The 21,093-nt window shown below is 43.7% G+C and overlaps 2 protein-coding genes and 1 non-coding gene across 3 annotated transcripts; 2 read left to right on the top strand and 1 right to left on the bottom strand.

The window, feature by feature from the left end:
• Positions 1 to 6,958: 6,958 nt before the first annotated feature.
• On the top strand, positions 6,959 to 7,040 carry Trnas-gcu. The gene has a single exon. It is a non-coding gene; the product is annotated as a tRNA-Ser (tRNA).
• An 11,726-nt stretch (positions 7,041 to 18,766) lies between these two features.
• LOC101844254 (histone H2B type 1-C/E/F/G/I) lies at positions 18,767 to 19,205 on the bottom strand. The gene has a single exon (XM_005086688.4). It carries the CDS (start codon positions 19,183 to 19,185, stop codon positions 18,805 to 18,807), a length of 381 nt encoding a protein of 126 aa, XP_005086745.1. The 5' UTR covers positions 19,186 to 19,205; the 3' UTR covers positions 18,767 to 18,804.
• Positions 19,206 to 19,438: 233 nt separating this feature from the next.
• LOC101843996 (histone H2A type 1-E) lies at positions 19,439 to 19,979 on the top strand. Its single transcript, XM_013125669.3, has one exon. The coding sequence runs from the start codon at positions 19,463 to 19,465 to the stop codon at positions 19,853 to 19,855; it is 393 nt and encodes a 130-aa protein (XP_012981123.1). The 5' UTR covers positions 19,439 to 19,462; the 3' UTR covers positions 19,856 to 19,979.
• The last annotated feature ends 1,114 nt before the right edge of the window (positions 19,980 to 21,093 follow it).

Raw genomic sequence — 21,093 nt, 5'->3', positions numbered from 1 at the left:
GAAGCCCTTTGACTTGGGAACCTCATTTCTAGGAATTAATCCTCAAACTTTCCAACTTCTAGGATCAGAGGTATATGCCACTTTGCCCTGGCTTAAATTTATTTTGGTGACTGTGTTGAAGATCTGAGATATGTAGGAATCATGCTGGTCAGTGCTCCTATTGACAGAAATAGCATGACAAACTTGTAGACGGTGGGGAAGAGTCAAGCTAGGGTCTTTCAAAACGGGGAATTTCCCTGCTCTGTTGAGGATGTGACAAGAGAGGAGCACGAGGGCTTGTGGCTTACTGTAAACATTTGGGTGTGATTTTGTACATGTGTGCTGTTCTAAGAGTCACTACTGCATTTAAGATAAGTGTAGTTTTCTTCTTTATGATCCAACAATCCCACCCCTGGATACGCATCCAAAGGAAATGAAATGATAATTTTAGAGATGCTTGCATTCCTATGTTTAGTCACAAAAGCATTCACTATTCACTTGGATTCAACCTGTGTCACTCAATAGATCAACTATCTTCATCCACAAAAAGAAAAAATCCTAAGTATTTAGGTGGGAATAGAAAATAGGGAGCTATAGGAGAGAAGAAGATGGGAGAGGATCAAGCAAAACCTAGCAGGAATTAAAATGTCATAATGAAGCCAACTATTCTGCATGCTGAAATAAAAATATAGAAATAGATAGAAATGAATAAAAATAATCACCACCACAAAAGGAAAAAATATAACATGAATAAAAGCAAAGCACCCAACCCACAATAAAGGTGGTGATGGTGGAGAAAATAAAACAGCTCTTTAACAGCCTAAAAGGGAAGAAGAGGAGGAAGAAGAGAAGTTGAAGAAGAGGAGGAGGAAGACAAAAAGATGAAAATGAAGACAAAGGAGAAAAAGAAGAAGCAATAATCCTGGCATTTGGAGCAATATGAAGAACCAGGAAGACAGAGTGTTCAGTGAAGCATGCTGGACCCTGAAAAGTACCACATGATTTCAGGTATATAAGGGATTGCATTCTTAAAAGACAGAGCAATGGGACCAAGACTGCGGACTCATGGGTTTTGGGAGATACTGGTCAAAGGACTGGATCAGAGGTTCAGAGGTACAGCACTTGCCTAGCAGTCATAAGGCTCTGAGCCCAAACCTAAGCACAGTTGGAAAATTAACCAGTTAAACAAGAGTAATGTACTCAAGAGTCCAATTAAGCAACCTTGTGACTGTGAATACTATCATAATGTTCTACACATTTTTATGTATATGCTTGCTCTACTGGCATGTATGCATGTGTTCCACATGCATGTCTGCTGCCCACAGAAGTCAGAACTGGGGTTGCAGATGATTGAGAGCTGCCACCTGGCTATTGGAAACTAAATGTGGGTATTCTGCAAGAGCAATAAATACTCTTAACCACTAAGCCATTGTTCCAGCCCCCACAATGTACTATATCTTTGACAATTGCTGAGTGTATTTTAAATGTTCCTATCACAAGGAAAAATGCAAAGTATGTGACATAATGCACACATTAATGATTCAAGTTAACCACCCTACAATGTATTTATATTTCAAAACACATGGGCTTGGTAATACATACTTGTATCACTTGGAGATTAGGATAAAAAGGTCACAAGTTTGAGGCAGCCTGAGGTACCTAGCAAGACCTCTTCTCAATAAATATTTTTAAAAATATAAAAATTAAAAAAGAAATATATAAATATAAACAATAAAAAGAAACAAAAATGAAAAAATCAACCTATCCTATGGTTGTAAACCATATATTTTATTAAGGTTTAATAGTGGCTTTTGCAGAGGACCTGAGTGTGACTCCCAGCTCCCTCATGGTACCTCACAAATATCTGTAACTCCAGTTCCAGTTACCTGCTACCCTCTTCTGTCACCTCCTGCACCGCTTGGTCCTGGAAACCTCACTGGGGACATCAATGGAATGAAGGACAGACACACGCATACACACACAGGAAAGCTGGGATTAGGTGGATATTGGAGCCTGCTCCAATGAGGCAACTGGGATACCTGAAACAGGGGCATTAAGACAAAGACAACAAGACAGAGTTGGGAGGATTGTCCAGTCAGTGCCAAACAGCACACCAAACAGCCCCAAGTTTAATTTAAAACCTGCTTTTATACAAGCTAAAGGCAAAACAGAACAAAGAGCAGCAGAGTCAGTAAACCAGCCCCCTTCTCTGTTCTTGAATCAGAGAAGACAGACTGGCTATCTATCATGTAAGTCCTGCTAGCAGCAAGCAGCTTCATTCCCTAGCTCTCTGTGTCTTTCGGCTGGCCTTCACCAGCCTACATCATAAGATAATGCCTTTCTTGAGGGAGGAGCGTTAATATGAACAAAGGACTCAAGACCATGATTGGGAAACCCACAGAATCAGCTGACCCAAGCTAGTGAGGGATCACTGACTCAGGTCTGACAAATGGGAACCTGCATAAAACCAAACTAGACTCCCTTAATATAGTTGACAATTTTGTGACTGGGACAATATATGAGACCACTGGCAGTGGGTCCAAGATCTATCTCTAATGCACAGACTGACTTAATGGAGCCCATTCATTATGGAAAGATACCTTGTCTAGCCTAGACACAGGGGTGTGGGTGTGGAGAGGAGCCTTGATCCTGCCTCAACTAGATGATGGTACAGACTTAGTAGACTTCCTAGGGGAGGCTTTACCGTCTCTGAGGAGTGATGGAAGGTAGGGAGGAGGGGAGTGGGGGGAGAGGAAGGAGAGGAGGGAGGGAGAACTGGGACTGGAATGTAAAAAATAAATTAATAAGAAAAATTAATGAAAAAAAATAATGCCTTCTTTCTCTTGGGCTTATGAGAACTTTCTCCCAGCTCTCAAGGGGACTGAAACAAGCAGGCTTGAACTCAAATGACTTGTAAGTCAGAATAGACTCCAGATGGAAACTGAGTCAAATGTGGGCCACCACAGGTGGGCTGTAGGCATTCTGATTGAGTGGCACCAACTACACAGCAACCAGAAACTGTATATTTTTTATGTACAGTGTGCGGAAGGGTTAGCTAGACTCTGTAGGAAATAAGAGGTCTCTGTAAGTAGTTCCCAGCTGTAAATACCCAGGAAGAAAACCTTCTGTAGTTGCTAGTTTTGCCCATTCTGGTCAATCATTTGTAAATACCCTAATCTGTTGCACTGTCAACATTCCTACACAGACCAGAGGACGGCTTTGCCAATTCCAAGCCTGACATGTTCAGGGAAGGTTTTTCCATCACCATAGATCAGAGGCATTGTGAGGTATAAGGAAATAGAAGTCTATTTTAAAATTTATACACATGTAAGATTCTGCAATTGCTGATAAAGAGAAACTGTAAACAAGTTTTTAGTCAAAATAAGAATAGGATGAATTTCCTAAGAAGCTTATTTAGAAAATATTAGGTTACATAGGAATAGGAAAACAGACTAAGGAACTCTAACTTAAGACACAGTTAAACTGAGCTGCTGACATCTACTTTTGTAAGGCTTCTTGGCACTTCCTCTTCTCTGTAAAGTGTACAATCTGTCCTTCCTCTTGGGAAGTGACCACCACCAGTATCCACTTAGATGGTGTCTTAGTTAGGGTTACTATTGCTGTGATGATCTAAAGCAACACATGGGGGAAAGGGTTTATTTCACGCACAGTTCCATATAACAGTCATCATCATCAAAACTGTGAGGTCAGGAACTCAAGCAGTGCAGGAACATGGAGGTAGGAACTGTTACAGGGACCACAGAGGAGTGCCACTTACTGGCTTGCTCATAATGACTTACTCAGCCTGCACTCTTATAGAACCCAGAACCACCAGCCCAGGGGTGACCCCACCCACAATGGGCTGACCCCTCCCCATCAATCACTAATTAAGAAAACGCCCTACAGCTGGATCTTATGGAGGTATTTTATAATTGAGTTCCCTCCTTTCAGATGACTCCATCTTGTGTCAAGCTGACATAAAAATAAAACTAGCTAGAACATGCATAAAGGTGCAATAAGTGATACTCACATGTCAGTGGCAACCAGCAACTATCTAATTGGACTTAAGCCCCACTCGACAGGAGAAAATCATGCCTGGTGCTACATATTTAGCCAGTTTCCCAGGGAATACTGAGGTCAGGGATCTTAGAAAGGAATAGACTACCACCACTCTGTTAGGCCAGCATCATTCCTCCCTACATTAGAAATCTTATCTGTGTGTACCCACAGGTAAGTGTAGCTAACACCCCTCATCAGAGAGCTTCTCCTTACAGCACATGGAAGCAATAAAAAAAAACACACAATGAAGAGATCCACAGGTCTTGGGGAATCCAGCCCCAACAGATACAGCTGCATCTCGTCCAGAGAATACCATAGAAGAAAAGGCAGAAAGCAGCTCAACTAACAACAGCAACAAAAATTGTAGTGGGGGCAGCTGGTGAGATGCTCAGTTAGTAAAGTGCTTGCCTTAAGCATTGGAACCCAAGGAGAGTGCCAGAGCCCTCGCTGTGTTTTGTTTGGTTGTTGTCAAGCATGACATATGTGCTTGTAATTCCAGTGCTGGAGAGGCAGAGACAAATGGACCCTGAGGGTCACAGCCAGCCTCGCTGACTTGGTAAGTTCCAGGTCCCAGTGCCAGACCCTGTCTCTAAAAGAAAGGTGGACTGTTTCTAAGAAGCAATACTGGAGTTGTCCTCTGATCTCCTCATGCATGCAGACAGCGGTGCATACTCACATGAGCACACACAGGAATGGGAGCAAGTGGCAGTGATACATGCCTGTAACCCAGCCCAGGGCTGGCTGAGGCAAGAGGGTCACACGTTGCAGACCAGAAAGACCCTGTCTATGAATTCATAAATTATTTTGACACCAAATAGTGAAAAATCTTTGCCACTACTAAAGGAAAATAAGACCACTGTTTTGCTTACACATATTTTAAGGCCAGTGAAACTCTAAAACGTGATTAGCTTTGATCAGAGTTTTAAAATCAATGCTTTAAGCTGAGAAGTAAAGGATACAGCTAAGTTCAAGAGAAAAAAAATCAGGGATTACTTGTTGGAAGATAGTGAAGTATAGATTCTTCTTGGTACAAAAACCAGAACAAGATTGGGCACAGAGAGCAAGCTGCTGAGCTGAGGTGGGGCTGCTTGGAGGAGCAGGTCATGTAACAAAACCACAACATAAAGACTCTTCAAGGAAGATGAAATAATTACTCTTTGTAACTCTTGAATCCACAAAACAAGCACAAAGATGTCGGTGCACGCTTAAGGAAAAGAATCCTGACGGAACACAGCGAGGCACCTGTTCTTCGCTCCCCCCACGTTCAGCTCCTCCCATGACTGATTTGCCTGGAGCCAGTGAGGAATCTTCCTGACTCCTTTTCACGTGAAGGATGGAGGTGATCAGCTACTAGCTTGCCTCATCATCACTCATTCTTCATTTGACCTGTGGACGTAACTGCCTGTTCACTTTCTTTTTTGTTTTTTTGTTTGTTTGTTTGTTTGGTTGGTTTTTGGTTTTTTGAGACAGGGTTTCTCTGTATTGTTTTGGAGGCTGTCCTGGAACTCTGTAGACCAGGCTGGCCTCAAACTCACAGAGATCCGCCTGCCTCTGCCTCCCGAGTGCTGGGGCCTGTTCACCTTTGATCTGTGCTCTTCCTCTGAAACCGCCATTCTCTTCCTTAGAGAACTTGCTTTCCGAGGCCAGAGAAATGGTTGGCAGTTAAGAGTCTTCTTGCTTTTCCAGAGGACATGAGTGTAGTTCCCAGCAGTTCCAGAGGATCCCACGCCCCTTTTTTGCCGCCTCCGATATCCAAATGCCCATATATATATCCCCACTTTGACACACACATACACGAAAATAAAAATAAATCTTGAAGGAAAAGGAGAGGGAGGGAGAGAAGGAGGAGGGAAGGAAGGAAGGAAGGGAGGAAGGAAGGAAGGAAGAAAGGAAGGATACTTTTCAAGCAGGGAATTGTAGCTCATGCCTGTAATTCCAGCAATGGAAAGCCTGAAACAGGAGGGCTGACACGAGTTTGAATCCAGCCTCGCTCAACGAAACAAAAAGCAAAGCAACAACAAAAAGATTTGCTTTAACTCATTTTCAGGCGGATATTTATTGCTCTGATTAGTCAATAATGCCTATCCGTGTTTATGTATTTTATTCATTATTCATTTCCTAAAACAAAACCAACTAAAATGGTAATTTTCCACCTCTTTCTTTTCCGGATCATCTTGTAGCTCCGGGAGCCCACCGCCCCCTCCCTCCCTCCCTTCCTCTTCCTCTCTCCCTTCCTCTCCCTCCCTTCTCCTTCTCCCTTCCTTCCTCTCGCTCCTTCTGCCTGTCCCTTGCTCCATGTGCGCGCATGCGTGTGTGCCGGGTTTACGCGTACTTTTTAAAGCACCGCGTTTCTTGGAAAATCAAATGCCGACTAGGCAAGCCGGGAAGCAGGGTCTCTCTAGTGTCGCGGGCCTGGGAAACCTACTAAACAGAAGATAGAGCGGATCCTGAGTAAGGTCTATTCTGAGCGAGCGACCACTTTCCTAGGAACTACTCCCAGAAGTCAGCAGCAGCGTCAGCAGCAGACGCTCGGAGTAGGAACCCACACGCACGGGCTCCCTGGAGCGCTACCTGCGTGTCGGGCCCAGCCCTCGGTCACGCCCACCTTTGCCGCGCCCACCTCCCTCTCCGGCACCGCCTTATGCTCAACATCTGCAGAGGGACCACCCGGGATGCTCCTTCCGGGTGTTCCTGCTCGGGTGGCTGTTTTACTGAACGCTGCTAAAGCACACACCTCCGGGCTCCTTTTGTTGTTGTTTGTTGGGGGTTTTCGCCCCTCTCGTTTTCTCTGTTTCTAGTTCATTCCTCTAGAGACAAGCCATGTGTCCCCCGCTGACCCTACTGCTTCCTCCCCAGCACCACAATGTAATCAGGAGATGGAAAACTCTGGCAGGGCCACGTGGTACTGATCGCATGTGCTGACGAGGTGGCCGAGTGGTTAAGGCGATGGACTGCTAATCCATTGTGCTCTGCACGCGTGGGTTCGAATCCCATCCTCGTCGGTCTAGGTCTTTTATTCAAAAAAAAAAAAAGATTCACATGTAGTTGTGAATTCATTCAAGTCTAGCTGGAGATTTATAGCTGTGAACTATACCTAGTCTAACTTGCTTAGGATGGCGTCTTGGTCCCAGCATATTAAATCTTACTAAACTGTTAGGGTTTTAACCACTGACTTGTTGCTCTTTGTTGCTTGGCTATGAGCCAAGTGCCTGACTTGATCAATTTATTGCAGTTTCTTCTGGTGAGATCCTTCCTGCCCCGTGAAGGGAAAAATCAAAAAATCAGAGTGAGAAGAGAGAGAAGAGAAGGGAATGGGGGAAGAAAAGGAGAGCTGGATGAAGCTCAAGTCCCTGCTTTTCTGTTTGTTGCATATTTATTATATCTTTTTTGTTGTTGCTTATTGTATGTTTATTATATTTTTTGACTTTTTTATTTTAGAAACACTCTCATTTACATATCCACCCCCCATTCCCTTGCCCTCCCATCCTCCCATTGCTTCCCACCGAACCCCCAACCCACCAGGGATAGTGAGACCCTCCATGAGGGTATCATCAAAGTCCATCACGTCATGTGGGAGAGGGCCCAAGTCCCTTCTTTACTACATTTTATTACTGTATATACCAGTCCCTCTGTCAGAAAGCAGCATACTCTGAGCACTAAAAATAAAAGGTCAGAGTGCGCGCGCGCGCGCGCACACACACACACACACACACACACACACACACAACCAGAACCACCATACCAGACTAAAATTATTACTGCTTACATACTTTGTACACAAGGAAACATATGCTACATTTTCACGTATTTTGGATCTATCTAGTAGCAGAATGGCTAGAACCTTACAAATTCTATCCTCTAATTATGCTTTCATTTGCTATCAAGCTGCCAATCTTTAGTATTACTAACTCCTCTAACCCCAGGCTGAGGGAGCACCTTGTTAGAAGAATCAAAAAGATACAAGAAACAGATGATAAGGTGAGGGGAGGGCCGGCTGTAAAATGCCATTTCTGACTTAGGTGATTGTGTGTGCAAGATGGAGGCAGTTAGAAATTCCAGCATAGGTGGGAGAGGGGTTGTTTCTGGGGAGATTTAGATAGGGTTGTAGGATCAAGATACATTGTATATATATGTATAAATTTTTCAAAAAATAAAAATACTGTTTTAAAAAACTACTAACTGCAACTTTTAAATAATCATAAACTTTAAAAAAATACACTGAAATTTATGTTAGTATAGCCTGTAGGCCATAAATGGTGGTGCATGCCTTTAATTCCAGCACTTGGGAGTTCGAGGCCAGCCTTGGTCTACAAAGTGAGTTCTGGAACAACCAAGGCTCTTACACAGAGAAGCCCTGTCTCAAGAAACAAAACAACAACAATAAAAAACAAAAAAGCTATGTAATTATCGAAGAACTTCAATTTCTTTGCATTTACAAAATTGCTGCTTTACAAAATAGGCCTTTTCTATATTTATTTGTTGAAGGACTAAAAATTAAAATTAATAAAAGTCTTAAACTTTGAGTTCTAAATCTATAAAGAGAAAGGGAGCTTCTAATGGTAAAGGAAAATGTAACTCCTTAAATCAGGAGTGCCATGGCTGGCACCTGAGCCCCTGCTCTCAGGGAAGGGGAGGTGACTGTCCACCACATTCCTTTGCTAATTGCTGGTCATAAAGGTCCCCTGCCAGTTGTAAAGATGCCCCAGCCTAGGGGATAACTGACAGACCCTGTGACCCTGCAAGCCCATGCCCTGCCTTATCTCACGCAAATGTATCTTGCTTAAGATATATAGTTACTGCTTTACTCTGTACTTTATGACCTTAGGTGACCATGAAAACTCTGAAATTTGTGGCCTTCAGCCTTATGGTCTGCCCCTTTAAAAGCTTCTCTTTTTAGCCTGGTGTTGCCTTTGATCCCAGCACTCGGGAGGCAGAAGCAGGCAGATCTCTGTGAGTTTGAGACCAACCTGGTCTACAAGAGCTAGTTACAGGACAGCCTCCAAAGCCACTGAGAAATCATGTCTCAAAGAGAGAGAGAGAGAGAGAGAGAGAGAGAGAGAGAGAGAGAGAGAGAGAGAGAGAGAGAGAGAGAGAGAGCTTCTCTTTTTAGCAGGTTGGGATCTCATAACCCTAACCCCACCCCCTAACCCCCTATCCGCACCTCTCCCACGCCATGTCCAAGCTGGTCAGCTTGAACAATAAAAAGAAACCTTTTGCTTTTGCATCAGAGTGTGGACTCCTTAGGTTAGCCTCTGGGCTCCATGAACCTAACACAACATTTGTTTTGTTTTTATATTTGACAGGGTCTCTCTACTTAGCCCTAACTGTCCTGGAACTCACTGTGGTAGACCAGCCTGGGCTTGAATTCAAGGAGATCTACCTGCCTCTGCTTCCCGAGTGCTGGGATTAAAGGCTGCGCCACAGCACCCAGCAGGTTCTAAAACATCGCACAAGTCAAAACAGTTCACAAAATAATTGCTTAAGCAACCACAAAGCAAGCTCCTTAATAACCATGACAAAGGAATCTTCTCAAAGCTGCCACTAACGCAAAGTGTCCCTTTCATCACTTCGTTACATTTTCTCATCACCAATTTATCACTTCTTAAACATTAATGCTTACTGAAGGGGCCTCGGAGTCAGCACAGAACACACCCAGATGCCAGATTCTCAGCACAAAGAAAATGTATTACTCCAGAGAGGAGGTAGGGTGGGACTGGACCAGGCAAAGGCAGCAGCAGGTGTCTCTACAGGAGTGGGTATTAAGGAGGAAAGGGGGAAGTCTGTGTTAGGACGAATTAGTAAGTCCTGACTGCACACATTAGCCAGTGTAGCCAAAAACAAAAAAACAAAAAAAAAAACGAATTTTTGATGCTGGACCTTGGTGTTTTATAGTTGGACCTTGGAGTTTTAGTCAAGCATAAGGAAGTGGCCAAATAAAGGAATAGACCTTGTTGGAGATTCATATTTTTTTCTGCCTTTTTGTTACTAGCCAGTAAGGTTCATTATTACTATTGCTGTTTATGTTACTACATATATAACACTTCTGCCTAATTATGTCACAGCATGATTACAACTTATTTATCCTGTTTATTTATATTACTGACATGTAGTACATCAAGCTAGAACTTCATTATTTAAAATATTTATTATCTTCAATTTCTGAGGGCCAGAGTGCTAGGAAAGAATGGCCTAGCTGGTCCCCCTAGACACCGCTAGCTGGTATTTCTCTAAGCTTCACTAAGCTGCAATGCAGACACCAGCATAAGTATTAGCTGTGTTTAGGTTGGAGTACGGAAGGACTAGCTTTGGCATAATCACTGACCTGGTTGTTGACAGGATGTTATACATTCTAGACAGCTGTGGTCTGGTGGCCATTTGAGTTCTACACAGGTTGCTTACTATGGATGATAGTCAATGCAATAGGGAATACAATATATTTATTTACCAGAGAGAGAGAATCTCACAAGCTGGGAATCAGAAGCGTGGCTGGCTTCCAAAAGAGGAGCTCCTTTTTCCTTTCGCTTCCTTTTATCTCTACCTGTGCTAATTTACTTGTCCCCACCCTCATGGGCAGATAACTTTGTGAGGTTCACTCCTACAATTGCCCCTTTTAGTCTAAATAGAATATTTAAATTTGATACAAACTCAAACATATACAACATATATACATAGAGGGTGATAAGTTATAATCTACTTAGATCCTAAGCTAAACATATCCATTCCACCTAAATTCTAATCTTATCTGAAAGGGATGCCCAAGTCTGAACACCTCCTTCCAATCCCAACCCTAAAATAATTGAAAACAAACACTAACCGGTGTAAACTATCCTCTAATATCAATAGTAGGGAAAGGGGCGTTGGAATTCTCAAATTTACTTCCTGCTGAAGTGGGATGATGACAATCTTGGGGACCTGTGGGAAGAAACTGTTAGTGTAACGAGAGTCTTAAGTAGGTTAACTAGTCTCTGTTTGGCAGGAGATGCTTGATTGAATTCCTTGACTGGAGTTCTAATTTTGATTGAAGCTCTTATCTGAAGCTCTGGTCAGATTGTAGAAGATGCACTGTAGCAGTTCCTTGGTGTGGAGTTGTGTCGAATGGTATAGTTCCAAGCCGGTTTCAGGATGGTGCTTGTCAGGTGGGGTCGAAGATGTGGGGCAGTTCAGATGCATCAAGTCGAATCAGGTGAGGTCGATGATGTGGGATCCCACTTTCTTTTTGAAGTGTTGGAAGATTGCTGTCAAGAAATCCCTTGTTCTCTGGAAAACTCAAACATTAATGTTAACAAAGAAATTTTCAACTTTTATATGTATGCATACTGGGAAGGGCAACCCTAAGGAAGATGATAAACATGAAGGAGATTAGAATTTTAGAATAAGAACCAAGTATACAGATGACAGTCCCTAATTTTGTTTTCTTCTGTCTTATATCAATGACTCTTTGATATAATACAGAAATTCTGAATTGTATTTTAACAATACACTTGGGTTTAAAGTAGGAGAGCCAATCCAACTCTAAAGCCAGCTTCAATTAAATGAATTGGGACTAAAGCATATTAAGAAGCAAAGAGAAATGGAAATTATAATAACAAGGTAGAGAGATTCAGACATTGATACCCCACAGTGGATTGTTGTTTGTTTGATGGTCCTCTGGGTAGCTATCCTTTCTTCTTCAGGCATCCATACCTCCAGTGTTTTTTCGCTGTTTACAGCTGAGTTTTCCTGTAAAGACAAAAACAAAACACTTCTCTTTCCTTTTATGAGGTCTCCTTACACATAATAGCATGTAGTAGAATATGGCCTTGTAGATGAGCTGTCATCTTCCTTCCTCCTTAGGTTTCTTCTGTTCAGATCGAATCTTGATTAATTTTGATGGAATTCTTCTCCTTTGGAAACAAAAGCAAAACCTCTTCCAGACTGAGGTCATAACACCCTTAAAATACACCGTTGGTTCACCTCAGAAGTTTTCTCTGTAGTTCAGAATCTTTTTTTGCCACACCTCTTGCAGAGACCAGAAGGCTGAGGCCTTCTGCTTGAAGCATTCCTGGTAAAAGCATTACTTCTAGGAATACTGTCTACAGTTCCTACTCAAATGTCCTATTCTACCACAGTTAAAACATCTAGGGTTTTGATGTCTTTTGAAACTTCTGGAGATTGCTTCCCCAACCCAAGTCTGTACCTCCTCATGGTTAGGCCATTTGTCATCTGGATGCTGCTTTAATCCTTTATAGATGGCCTCTCCTACCCAGGTTCCTGTCTCTGGATTATCATACTCAATATTAGCTGTATACAAGACCCATTCCTCCAATGGTGCTGATCTGATCTTTAATGGCCACAGTATCTGTTTGTATTGTGGGTTTGCATTCTCATAAGCCAAAGATTCTGTAAGAAGTCGCCTAATATTAGGATCAGTTATCTGTAAGTCTATTGCTCTGGATAATCTTTGTAAGAATTCAGAGAATCTTTCTCTCCGACCCTGTATCACTTTTGAATATGATTCAACTTTTTCTCCTGGTTCACGAACCTTATTCAAAGCATTCAGCGCGGCTATTTGGCATAAATAAAATGTATGCTCATCATAGCCAGCTTGCATCTGTGGGTCAGCAAATTCTCCCTCCCCAATAATCTTACTTTGGGAAGCTTCAAAGCCATCCTTCAAACCTTGAAGTTCAAGGGCCTTGGCTTCCTGTCTCCACAAAGCTTTCCACTTTATTTGGGAAAACTGGTCCAGCACCACTGATATTAAATTATTCCAATTTGAGGGAGTCATTTTATTGGCTGTTGCCCATGTGCTTAATAACTCTTTAACATAAGGGCTGTGGACCCCATAAGCCACGATAGCTTGCTTTATTTCCTTCAATTCTGCCATGGGAATAGGTTTGGTTCCTCTTGTAGTGGAACTGGTTTGGTTCCTCTGCGATGCTGGCCTTTCAGTCATAGTCCCTGGAAAGGGCACCTTAGGAAGGTCTCTTGGGCTTCTGGTAGCTATGCTTCTTTCATATCCTGGTTGCTTAGCATCTTTTGCCTCAGCGTCTGATGTTTCAGACAATGTATCTTCTAAAGATTGAAATTTTGTGACCATGTCATCTCTGAGGTCTTGGATTTCCTGCATTAAAAATTGTTCCAATGATTTAATATTCTCCTTGGACTGTTCAGTCAAGTGTGATTCCAAGCTTTTCATACCTTCCTCCCTAAAGACTCCAAAGGCATCTATTTTTCCTTCCAGAATACATATTCGGTCTGCTAGATGGTCATTATTGTCAGACAGAGATTGAATTGACCCTGCTAATTTGGAAAATTCCTCCTGGCTAGATTGCATCTTAGCCATAAATGCAGTGGACATTGAATTAAATGTGTCTCGAAGGTTGTTCTGATTAAATTCCAAATTATCTGTTTTGGTAACTAAATCCCCCTTTTCCTGAATTTTTGACTCTAATTTTTGAATTGACTCTGCTAATTTGGAAAGTTGCCCCTGATTAGACTCAATCTTAGCCATAAATGCAGTAGACATTGAATTAAATGTGTCTCGAAGGTTGTTCTGATCAAATACCAAATTATCTGTTTTGGTAACTAAATCACCTTTTTCCTGAATTTTTGACTCTAATTTTCTTATCATTTGTGCATGTTTCTTCCATGTGATTACATGTATTAACACAATAATCACAAGCATGGTACACATATATATATGAAAAATATCATAATTGTCTTTCACTGCATAACCCATGACGTTGGTAACGAAATCTCTAAAATCCTGCAGTGTTAAATTACTTGCCATGTTATAATTAGATGTCCTTACCACCAATTGGTAATTCCTAAATTGGAAAAATCACCTCTTCTTTTGTCTCAGATTAAAATACCTGTAATTACCGCACTTTGCCAGCAGATGGCGCAGGTGTACCGCCAAACACCGCTTCTCCTTGGAAAATCGAATGTTTCCTAAGGAACCTGTGAAAACTTAGCGAACAGATTTGGGGACAAAGAGGGGTTGGAGAAGTTGGAATATACGCTGCACTGCAGCGGAGCTCGCAGTGGCTTTAGTAGCTAAGCCAGTGGAAGGGAGAAGTGGGTAAACACAGGTTGGGTCGCTGATGGCTGGGAGTGTATGCGGGCGGCGACGGCAGAAAACAAACCGGAGGCGGGCAGCTAGGGCGCTGGGGCCTGGGATCCGAAGGGGCAGCGGCAGATGCTGAGGCACGCAGGAGGTGGGCGCGGTGTGGCAGGCAGGCCAGCACACGGTGTGCTGCGGTCCTGCCCTCTTAGATGAAGCAGCTGCGTTCCTGGGAGAATGGGATTTTAATGGAATCCGGGAGCGGTGGAAGCTGCGGGCTCGGCTGGGAGCCGGTGCAGCAGGGAGGGGGAGAAAAGCGGGCGTGCTCCGGGAGCGTGCGTGCTGGGCAGCAGGCGGGCACTGGGCGGCAGGCAGGCGCACTGCAGCTGCAGCCGCAAGCGGGATGGGGCCGGGATCTGGAGGCGCAGCAGCCCTCAAAGCGGCTGGGATGCCGATGAGCATTCACCTTAAAGATGGCTGCGCTGCACGGTTTTGGCACACAACCGCAGATGGCTGATGTTCTTTTGTCCGGCCTTGGTGCGGTGGGCGCTTGGGCGTGCAGGTGAGGGTGGGGAGGGTAGTACTCACCTACGAGGCCGGAGCCAGCTGGCCACTGGCCACAGAGGTGTAGGCTTCCAATCCACTCAGCTGCCACCAGATATGGATGATAGTCAATGCTATAGGAAAAACAATATATTTATTTACCAGAGAGAGAGAGAACCACACAAGCTGGGAGTCTGAAGCGTGGCCGGATTTCTAAAGAGGAGGTCCTTTTTCCTTTCGCTTCCTTTTATCTCTATCTGTGCTAATTTACTTGTCCCCACCCTCATGGGCGGATAACTTTGTGGGGTTCACTCCTACAGCTTACAATGTGTGGCTTGTTTCAAAAAAGTCTTAAGACTCAGAGAGAGTGACAAAAGTCACTATCACTCATAAGCTAACTTAGGAAGTAACAGGCCATCATGTCCAGTGTACTTCCCTTGGAGGTGTTTAAGTATGTATAATCCCCTCTCATGGGGTGAGTTCACACAAAAGACTAGGAAGCAGGGGCTAGAATCATTAGAAGCAGTCTTCCACATTTGAAAAGTCTCCATTTTCTCAAGAGTTACAAGATGTTTTCTCATTTTGACTTAGTAATATATGAGCTAGGGGTAAAAGGACCTACATTTTCTGACTACATAGAATTGTTTTTGTGTTTTGTTTTTAAGACAGAATCTCATGTAGTCAAGGCTAGCCTCAAACATTAGGTAACCAAATGTGACATTGATCTCCTGGTTCTCCTGCTTCCACCTCCCAAGTGCTGGAATTGCTGATATACACCACCTTAGTTGGTATCTGGATTGCAGGGGATCAAACCCAGGGCTTTGTTTAAACAAGTAAAGCACCCTACAACTGAGATACATCTCTAGGCCCTTGGAATGTTTATAAGAGATTTGTAACAAAAAATTAATATAGACCTTTTCAATTTTGCTTAATAGAAATATTTTTTAGTTTGCTGTTTGTTTTCTAGCCTTATTTCCAAAGCGTTAAGCACTTCAAATGCATGCATATTAATTTTGGTATATGGTTTGTATGTTCTAAATGTAATACTGAAGGCAAATAGAAAGGATCACCTTAAGATAACTAAGATTGTCACCATCACATACATCATCATCATCACCTCCCTCAGCACTGGCAACTTGCCATGACAGAGGAATTTGGGATCAAAGCCAGAATGGCTTATTTCCAAAGCATCTGACACTGTTGTCCCTGTTTTAGTGCCTCCGAAGGGTTGCTGGGTCAACAAGTGAGGCCGACTTAGTGGAACTAGAAAGTGTGTCCCTGCCTAATTCTAATTCTAGGACACAAAAATAATGTGTTCAAGTGTCGAAGATGGCCTCTTGTAAGTCAGCCTGCAGAAGGTATTAAATATTTCATTGAACTCAGGTTCCCTCCTCCCCAAACAAATCTTGGTTGTTGAATACAAATTTGGGCATGACATGAAACTGAGGCTAATGTGGAGACTGTGACACTACTTACCCAACCTTTAAAACTTTCTCCCAGGCAGCCAGGGTAGTGCATGCCAGCAATCCGAGTGCTTGGGAGGTGGAGGCAGAAGATTCAAAGCCAGTCTCAGCTTTAGCATGTTGGAAGCCTACCTGGACTACATAAGACCATGTCTCCAACCACAACAACAACAAAAACTGAAAAGAAACTGAGCAATAGTTATTCACTGTGTGGCCTTGGGCAATTAATTCATTACCATCCCTATCCCTATCCTTCATGATTCCTCTTTTGTACGTAGAGACTATTAGAGTTTCCAGTGTGAAGGGTCTTTTAAAAATAAAATATGTTACTATGCCTCCAGTGATTAAGACCAAGGATGGATTTCTTTCATGTTTTACTCTTACCATTAATTGTTGTAGAATATTATTATAAGGTGTGTTATACTGTTGTCTCACTTAGGGTTATTTTTGTTATGATAAAACATTGTGAGCAAAAGCAACCTGGGGAAGAAGGGGTTTATTTGACTTACACTTCCTCATCATAGTCCATCAATGAAGGAAGGCAGGGCAGGAACCTGGAGGCAGGAGCTGAAACAGAGGCCATGGAGGCCATGTCACTTGCTGGCTTGCTTCCTATGGTTTTCTCAGCCTGCATTCTTAGAGACCCAGGGCCACCAGCCCAGCTGAGAGGTGGCTCTACCCACAAATGGGCTTAGTCCTTCCATATCAATCACTAATTAAGAAAATCTCCTACAGGGTTGCCTACAGCCCAATCTTATGGAAGCATGCTCTCAGTTGAGGTTTCCTCCTTTCAGATGAATAATCTAGCTTATGTCAAGTTGACATAAAACTAGCCAGCACAAATACTCAGTGCCAGACATTGCTCTAGAAGCTAGAAACTTAAGTGACCAAATATCTAAAGATAAGTCATTCCTCCATTTCAAAATATGCCCTCTACCAAATCCAACTCCCAAGGTATTTAATTTCTAGTGGCAAGAGTGGGAAAACAAAGGTAGTAAGCAAATGAACCAGAAAAGAACAGTATGTCAGATCCCAGATCCTAGAACAGGAAACTCAGTTATCAATGGGATGTGTAGACATTGACAAGATGTTAAAGAAGATATCACTCCTAAGAGGAGCTCTGCTGTCAGGACACAGAAACCCTGCCATACAGAGTGAGGTCCCAACAAGAAAGTGAATAACTATTTGTCCACCCCACAGCGATCCCGGACACAGGAGCCACACATTCCTCTCAAAGATCGGAGGAATCAGGCTTACCTTCAGAGAAGATGCAGCCGTCATACTGTGGGGTCTCTTCTCAGATCAGGTAACCCATGTACTACTACTAAACTACTACAACATCTGGTCACACTACTTATAAATAGGAAAGGTCCCAGGAATCTAATGAGAAACACAACAGGCAAAACAGGCTTGAACCTCAGTCATTTGAATCTTTATCTATTGCATATGGCTTTATCTATTGCATATGGCTACATATAAAACTAATAAACATGGCTTTTTGCGGAACATCAAAGATATGCACAGTTGGATAGACATTAATACAGTAAAACATTTTAAATACCACAGAGACTGAGGAAAGGGGCTGAGCTCCATGCTTGACCCATGGAGAAGTAATGGGATATGCCCAAGGGAAGATGAAAGATTAGAGTGAGGAAAATGGCTTAACCCAAGTTAGCCAACTGGGAGATAGGAACCCTAAATTCATGGGTTGATAGGTTCTGGGACTGCATCTTTTGTCAGCTTTTGTTGAGTTTTCCCAAGAAGTCATTTGAAGACACTAGGGGTCATCCTGGGGTTGGGGACTTGAACTGGTAGATAGTATGACATTGTTTGTTCATGTCTTTTTTAACCAAGGTGGTGCCTAGTCCAGAAGAGCCTAGAGTTGCTATATAAGTTGAAACACCTAAATGATTTAAATATTCCCTCCCCAAGTAGATAAGGGAAATGGGGCATTGGAGAGTACTGGGAACCGGACTGACTGGGCTTTTTATACATGCTATTAGACTACCTAAAACCTCTACCGACATTATTCTAAATGGCCGCAAGAGGGAGTCAGATCTCAACTACTCTTGAAGTTCCGCCAACAGTTTCATCCAGTTCCTGCTTCTATCTTGTATTCTGTGTTCAGGTATCAAGGTGTCGCGTGCTCCAGTACAAAGACTAGTTTCCCAGTGGCCCCGTGATCTCTGCCAAGACACCAGCCCTTGACACAAGGTGCCAAGCCTCACCTTCCAGGAGTACTGAGCTTACAGTACAAGCTGTGAATACGCGGGAGAGCAGTCAGTAGAGGTGCAGAAGCCTTTCAGAGTCTATATGCTGAGTGGAGCCCAGATCAGACATTTGGGGCTCTACTGCTTAACCTAACATATAACTCATCACCTATTTGCAAACTCCCTAGCCTTATGTATCCCATTTATGAATACAAGTGTAATCGGAGAATAAAAAAGGAACGTGTATGAGGGTATAGATGATGTACCTAGCACCGACTTGAGGACAAAGAAACCGAGTCCCTCTCTGCCCCTACTTTATCCCAACCTAATCAAGCTCTCTATATGCAAAACTATTACCCTAGCATCACAGTAATCAAATACCGAACAAGCAGTTGACTCTCTAAACTGAAGATTAAGGTAAGACAGCAAACTAGTACAGCTCTCCTATTTGAAGAGGTGGGTGGCTCTGAAAAGAGCCTTTGGGTCAAGAGTGAAGTCAGCGCGCTCACTTGGAGCTGGTGTACTTGGTGACGGCCTTGGTGCCCTCGGACACGGCGTGCTTGGCCAGTTCGCCGGGCAGCAGCAGGCGCACAGCCGTCTGGATCTCCCGGGACGTGATGGTCGAGCGCTTGTTGTAATGCGCCAGGCGAGAAGCCTCGCCCGCGATGCGCTCGAAGATGTCGTTGACGAACGAGTTCATGATGCCCATGGCCTTGGAGGAGATGCCGGTGTCGGGGTGTACCTGCTTCAGCACCTTGTACACGTACACGGAGTAGCTCTCCTTGCGGCTGCGCTTGCGCTTCTTGCCGTCCTTCTTCTGGGCCTTGGTCACGGCCTTCTTGGAGCCCTTCTTCGGGGCAGGAGCGGACTTCGCGGGCTCAGGCATAATGGGACAATAGGAGGAACTGCAACACCGAGTGTGCGTTGCCTTCGCTATTTATAAGTCTTTATTCAAATGAGGCTTAGAAAAGCACACTTTTCATTGAGTAGCATTTCTGTGACGTCATGTGAGGTCTGCCCAATTGAAATACGCGTTGGTAAAAACGCTTCCCATTGGTCTAAATGAGAAGAAGCCAGCCAATCACACAGGTTCTTTTTCGCGCCCAGCGAAAACTATAAGAGTCGAGCTCTAGTAGCTCTCTAGCGACTTTTTTCTCTCTACGATGTCTGGACGCGGTAAGCAGGGCGGCAAGGCTCGCGCCAAGGCCAAGACCCGCTCTTCCCGGGCAGGCCTGCAGTTCCCCGTGGGTCGCGTGCACCGCCTTCTCCGCAAGGGCAACTACGCGGAGCGGGTAGGCGCCGGCGCCCCGGTGTACCTGGCGGCCGTACTGGAGTATCTGACGGCCGAGATCCTGGAACTGGCTGGCAACGCGGCCCGCGACAACAAGAAGACTCGCATCATCCCGCGCCACCTGCAGCTAGCCATCCGCAATGACGAGGAGCTCAACAAGCTGTTGGGCCGCGTGACGATCGCGCAGGGCGGCGTCCTGCCCAACATCCAGGCGGTGCTGCTGCCCAAGAAGACCGAGAGCCACCACAAGGCCAAGGGAAAGTAATTTCCCTTGGTTAGTTTGGCGCAAACCTAAGGCTCTTTTCAGGGCCACCTATGTTTTCTATAAAAAGGCGTAGCATTATGTCAATGGAACAGCAAGCGTACGATAGCAAACACCATTTCTCTTTAAAAAACAAAGCAAGGCGAAGTAACGCAGTTTCTTTTTGAGCCGCTTAAGATGTTTAATAGCCACTTCATGGATCTGGAAACGGATGACAAACTGCCACTGTCTGTGGTTCTTGGGACAGTGCACGAAACTTAACATTATCGAAAAATTTTTAAGGGTACGCATGACATTCCAGCAGTCGTGTCTCGGGAATCAGGATGGTGTGGGCCACGCATCCTTACCACTGGTCTGGGCCATCTATTCCTGCCGACTAAGGCACGCTACGGTCAGGTATTTGGTGTCTATATATATCGTGGAGAGCTCAGTGCATAGTTGTAACCAGCTCGGCAAGTGGAGCACTTTTTCCACCCCTGTTTGTGAAGCCACCCACTCCCACGTAAAAATTAATTCTTGACAAGGAGACGTAAACTTCAGGCAGTGGTGGTACACGCCTTTTTTAATCCCGGCACACAGCAGGCAAAGGCAATCGGATCTGAGTTGAGCTAGCTCCAGGACAGCCAAATAGAGAAACTGGTGTATGTGTGGGGGTGGGGGTGGGGGTTACACTATAAAATCGAAAATCTGGTTCCTTGAAACTTCTATCTGGAATTCCTTCAGCATTGATAATTTGTTGTTGAAAATACATAATTTCGTTTCAATTCTCTGTACTTAATTTCAAAAATCTGACTTAAAAAGGATTAAACCATGCGATGTACTGAAAACCAAACCTAGCATTCGTGACGCAGAGCCAGACATCTAGGAGTTCGAGACTAGCCTGGTCTACACAGCAATTATGTCAGATACTCTAAGGACACTGTCTCAAAATAAGAGCGAAAAATAGTAATGCCCGCAGTTTAAAAGGCTCCCTTACTAAAACATTTTATAGAATTTTTTAGCTGTGCGGCACAATTAGTGATTTTTCTCATTAACGTATTGATTCATTAAAAGGTGTTCCAAGTTAAACATCGCCCTATAAAAAGCTAAAGTGAAAAACATAAATGTGGGGAGATGACAGAATTTTGCTTTCTTTCCAAGTATATCCTAAACTGCTACATCTTGTATAAGAAAGAAGGCAGGAACCATATTAAAGAATCGGACACAGACTTTTTTTTTTTTTTGCCACGGGATTCCTGCGC

The sequence above is a fragment of the Mesocricetus auratus genome, unplaced genomic scaffold (assembly GCF_017639785.1).
Source record: "Mesocricetus auratus isolate SY011 unplaced genomic scaffold, BCM_Maur_2.0 Super-Scaffold_100013, whole genome shotgun sequence".
In the NCBI taxonomy this organism is placed as follows: domain Eukaryota; kingdom Metazoa; phylum Chordata; class Mammalia; order Rodentia; family Cricetidae; genus Mesocricetus; species Mesocricetus auratus.
Note: the sequence above shows the minus strand (reverse complement) of the source record. Positions and strands in the feature narration are given on the sequence as shown.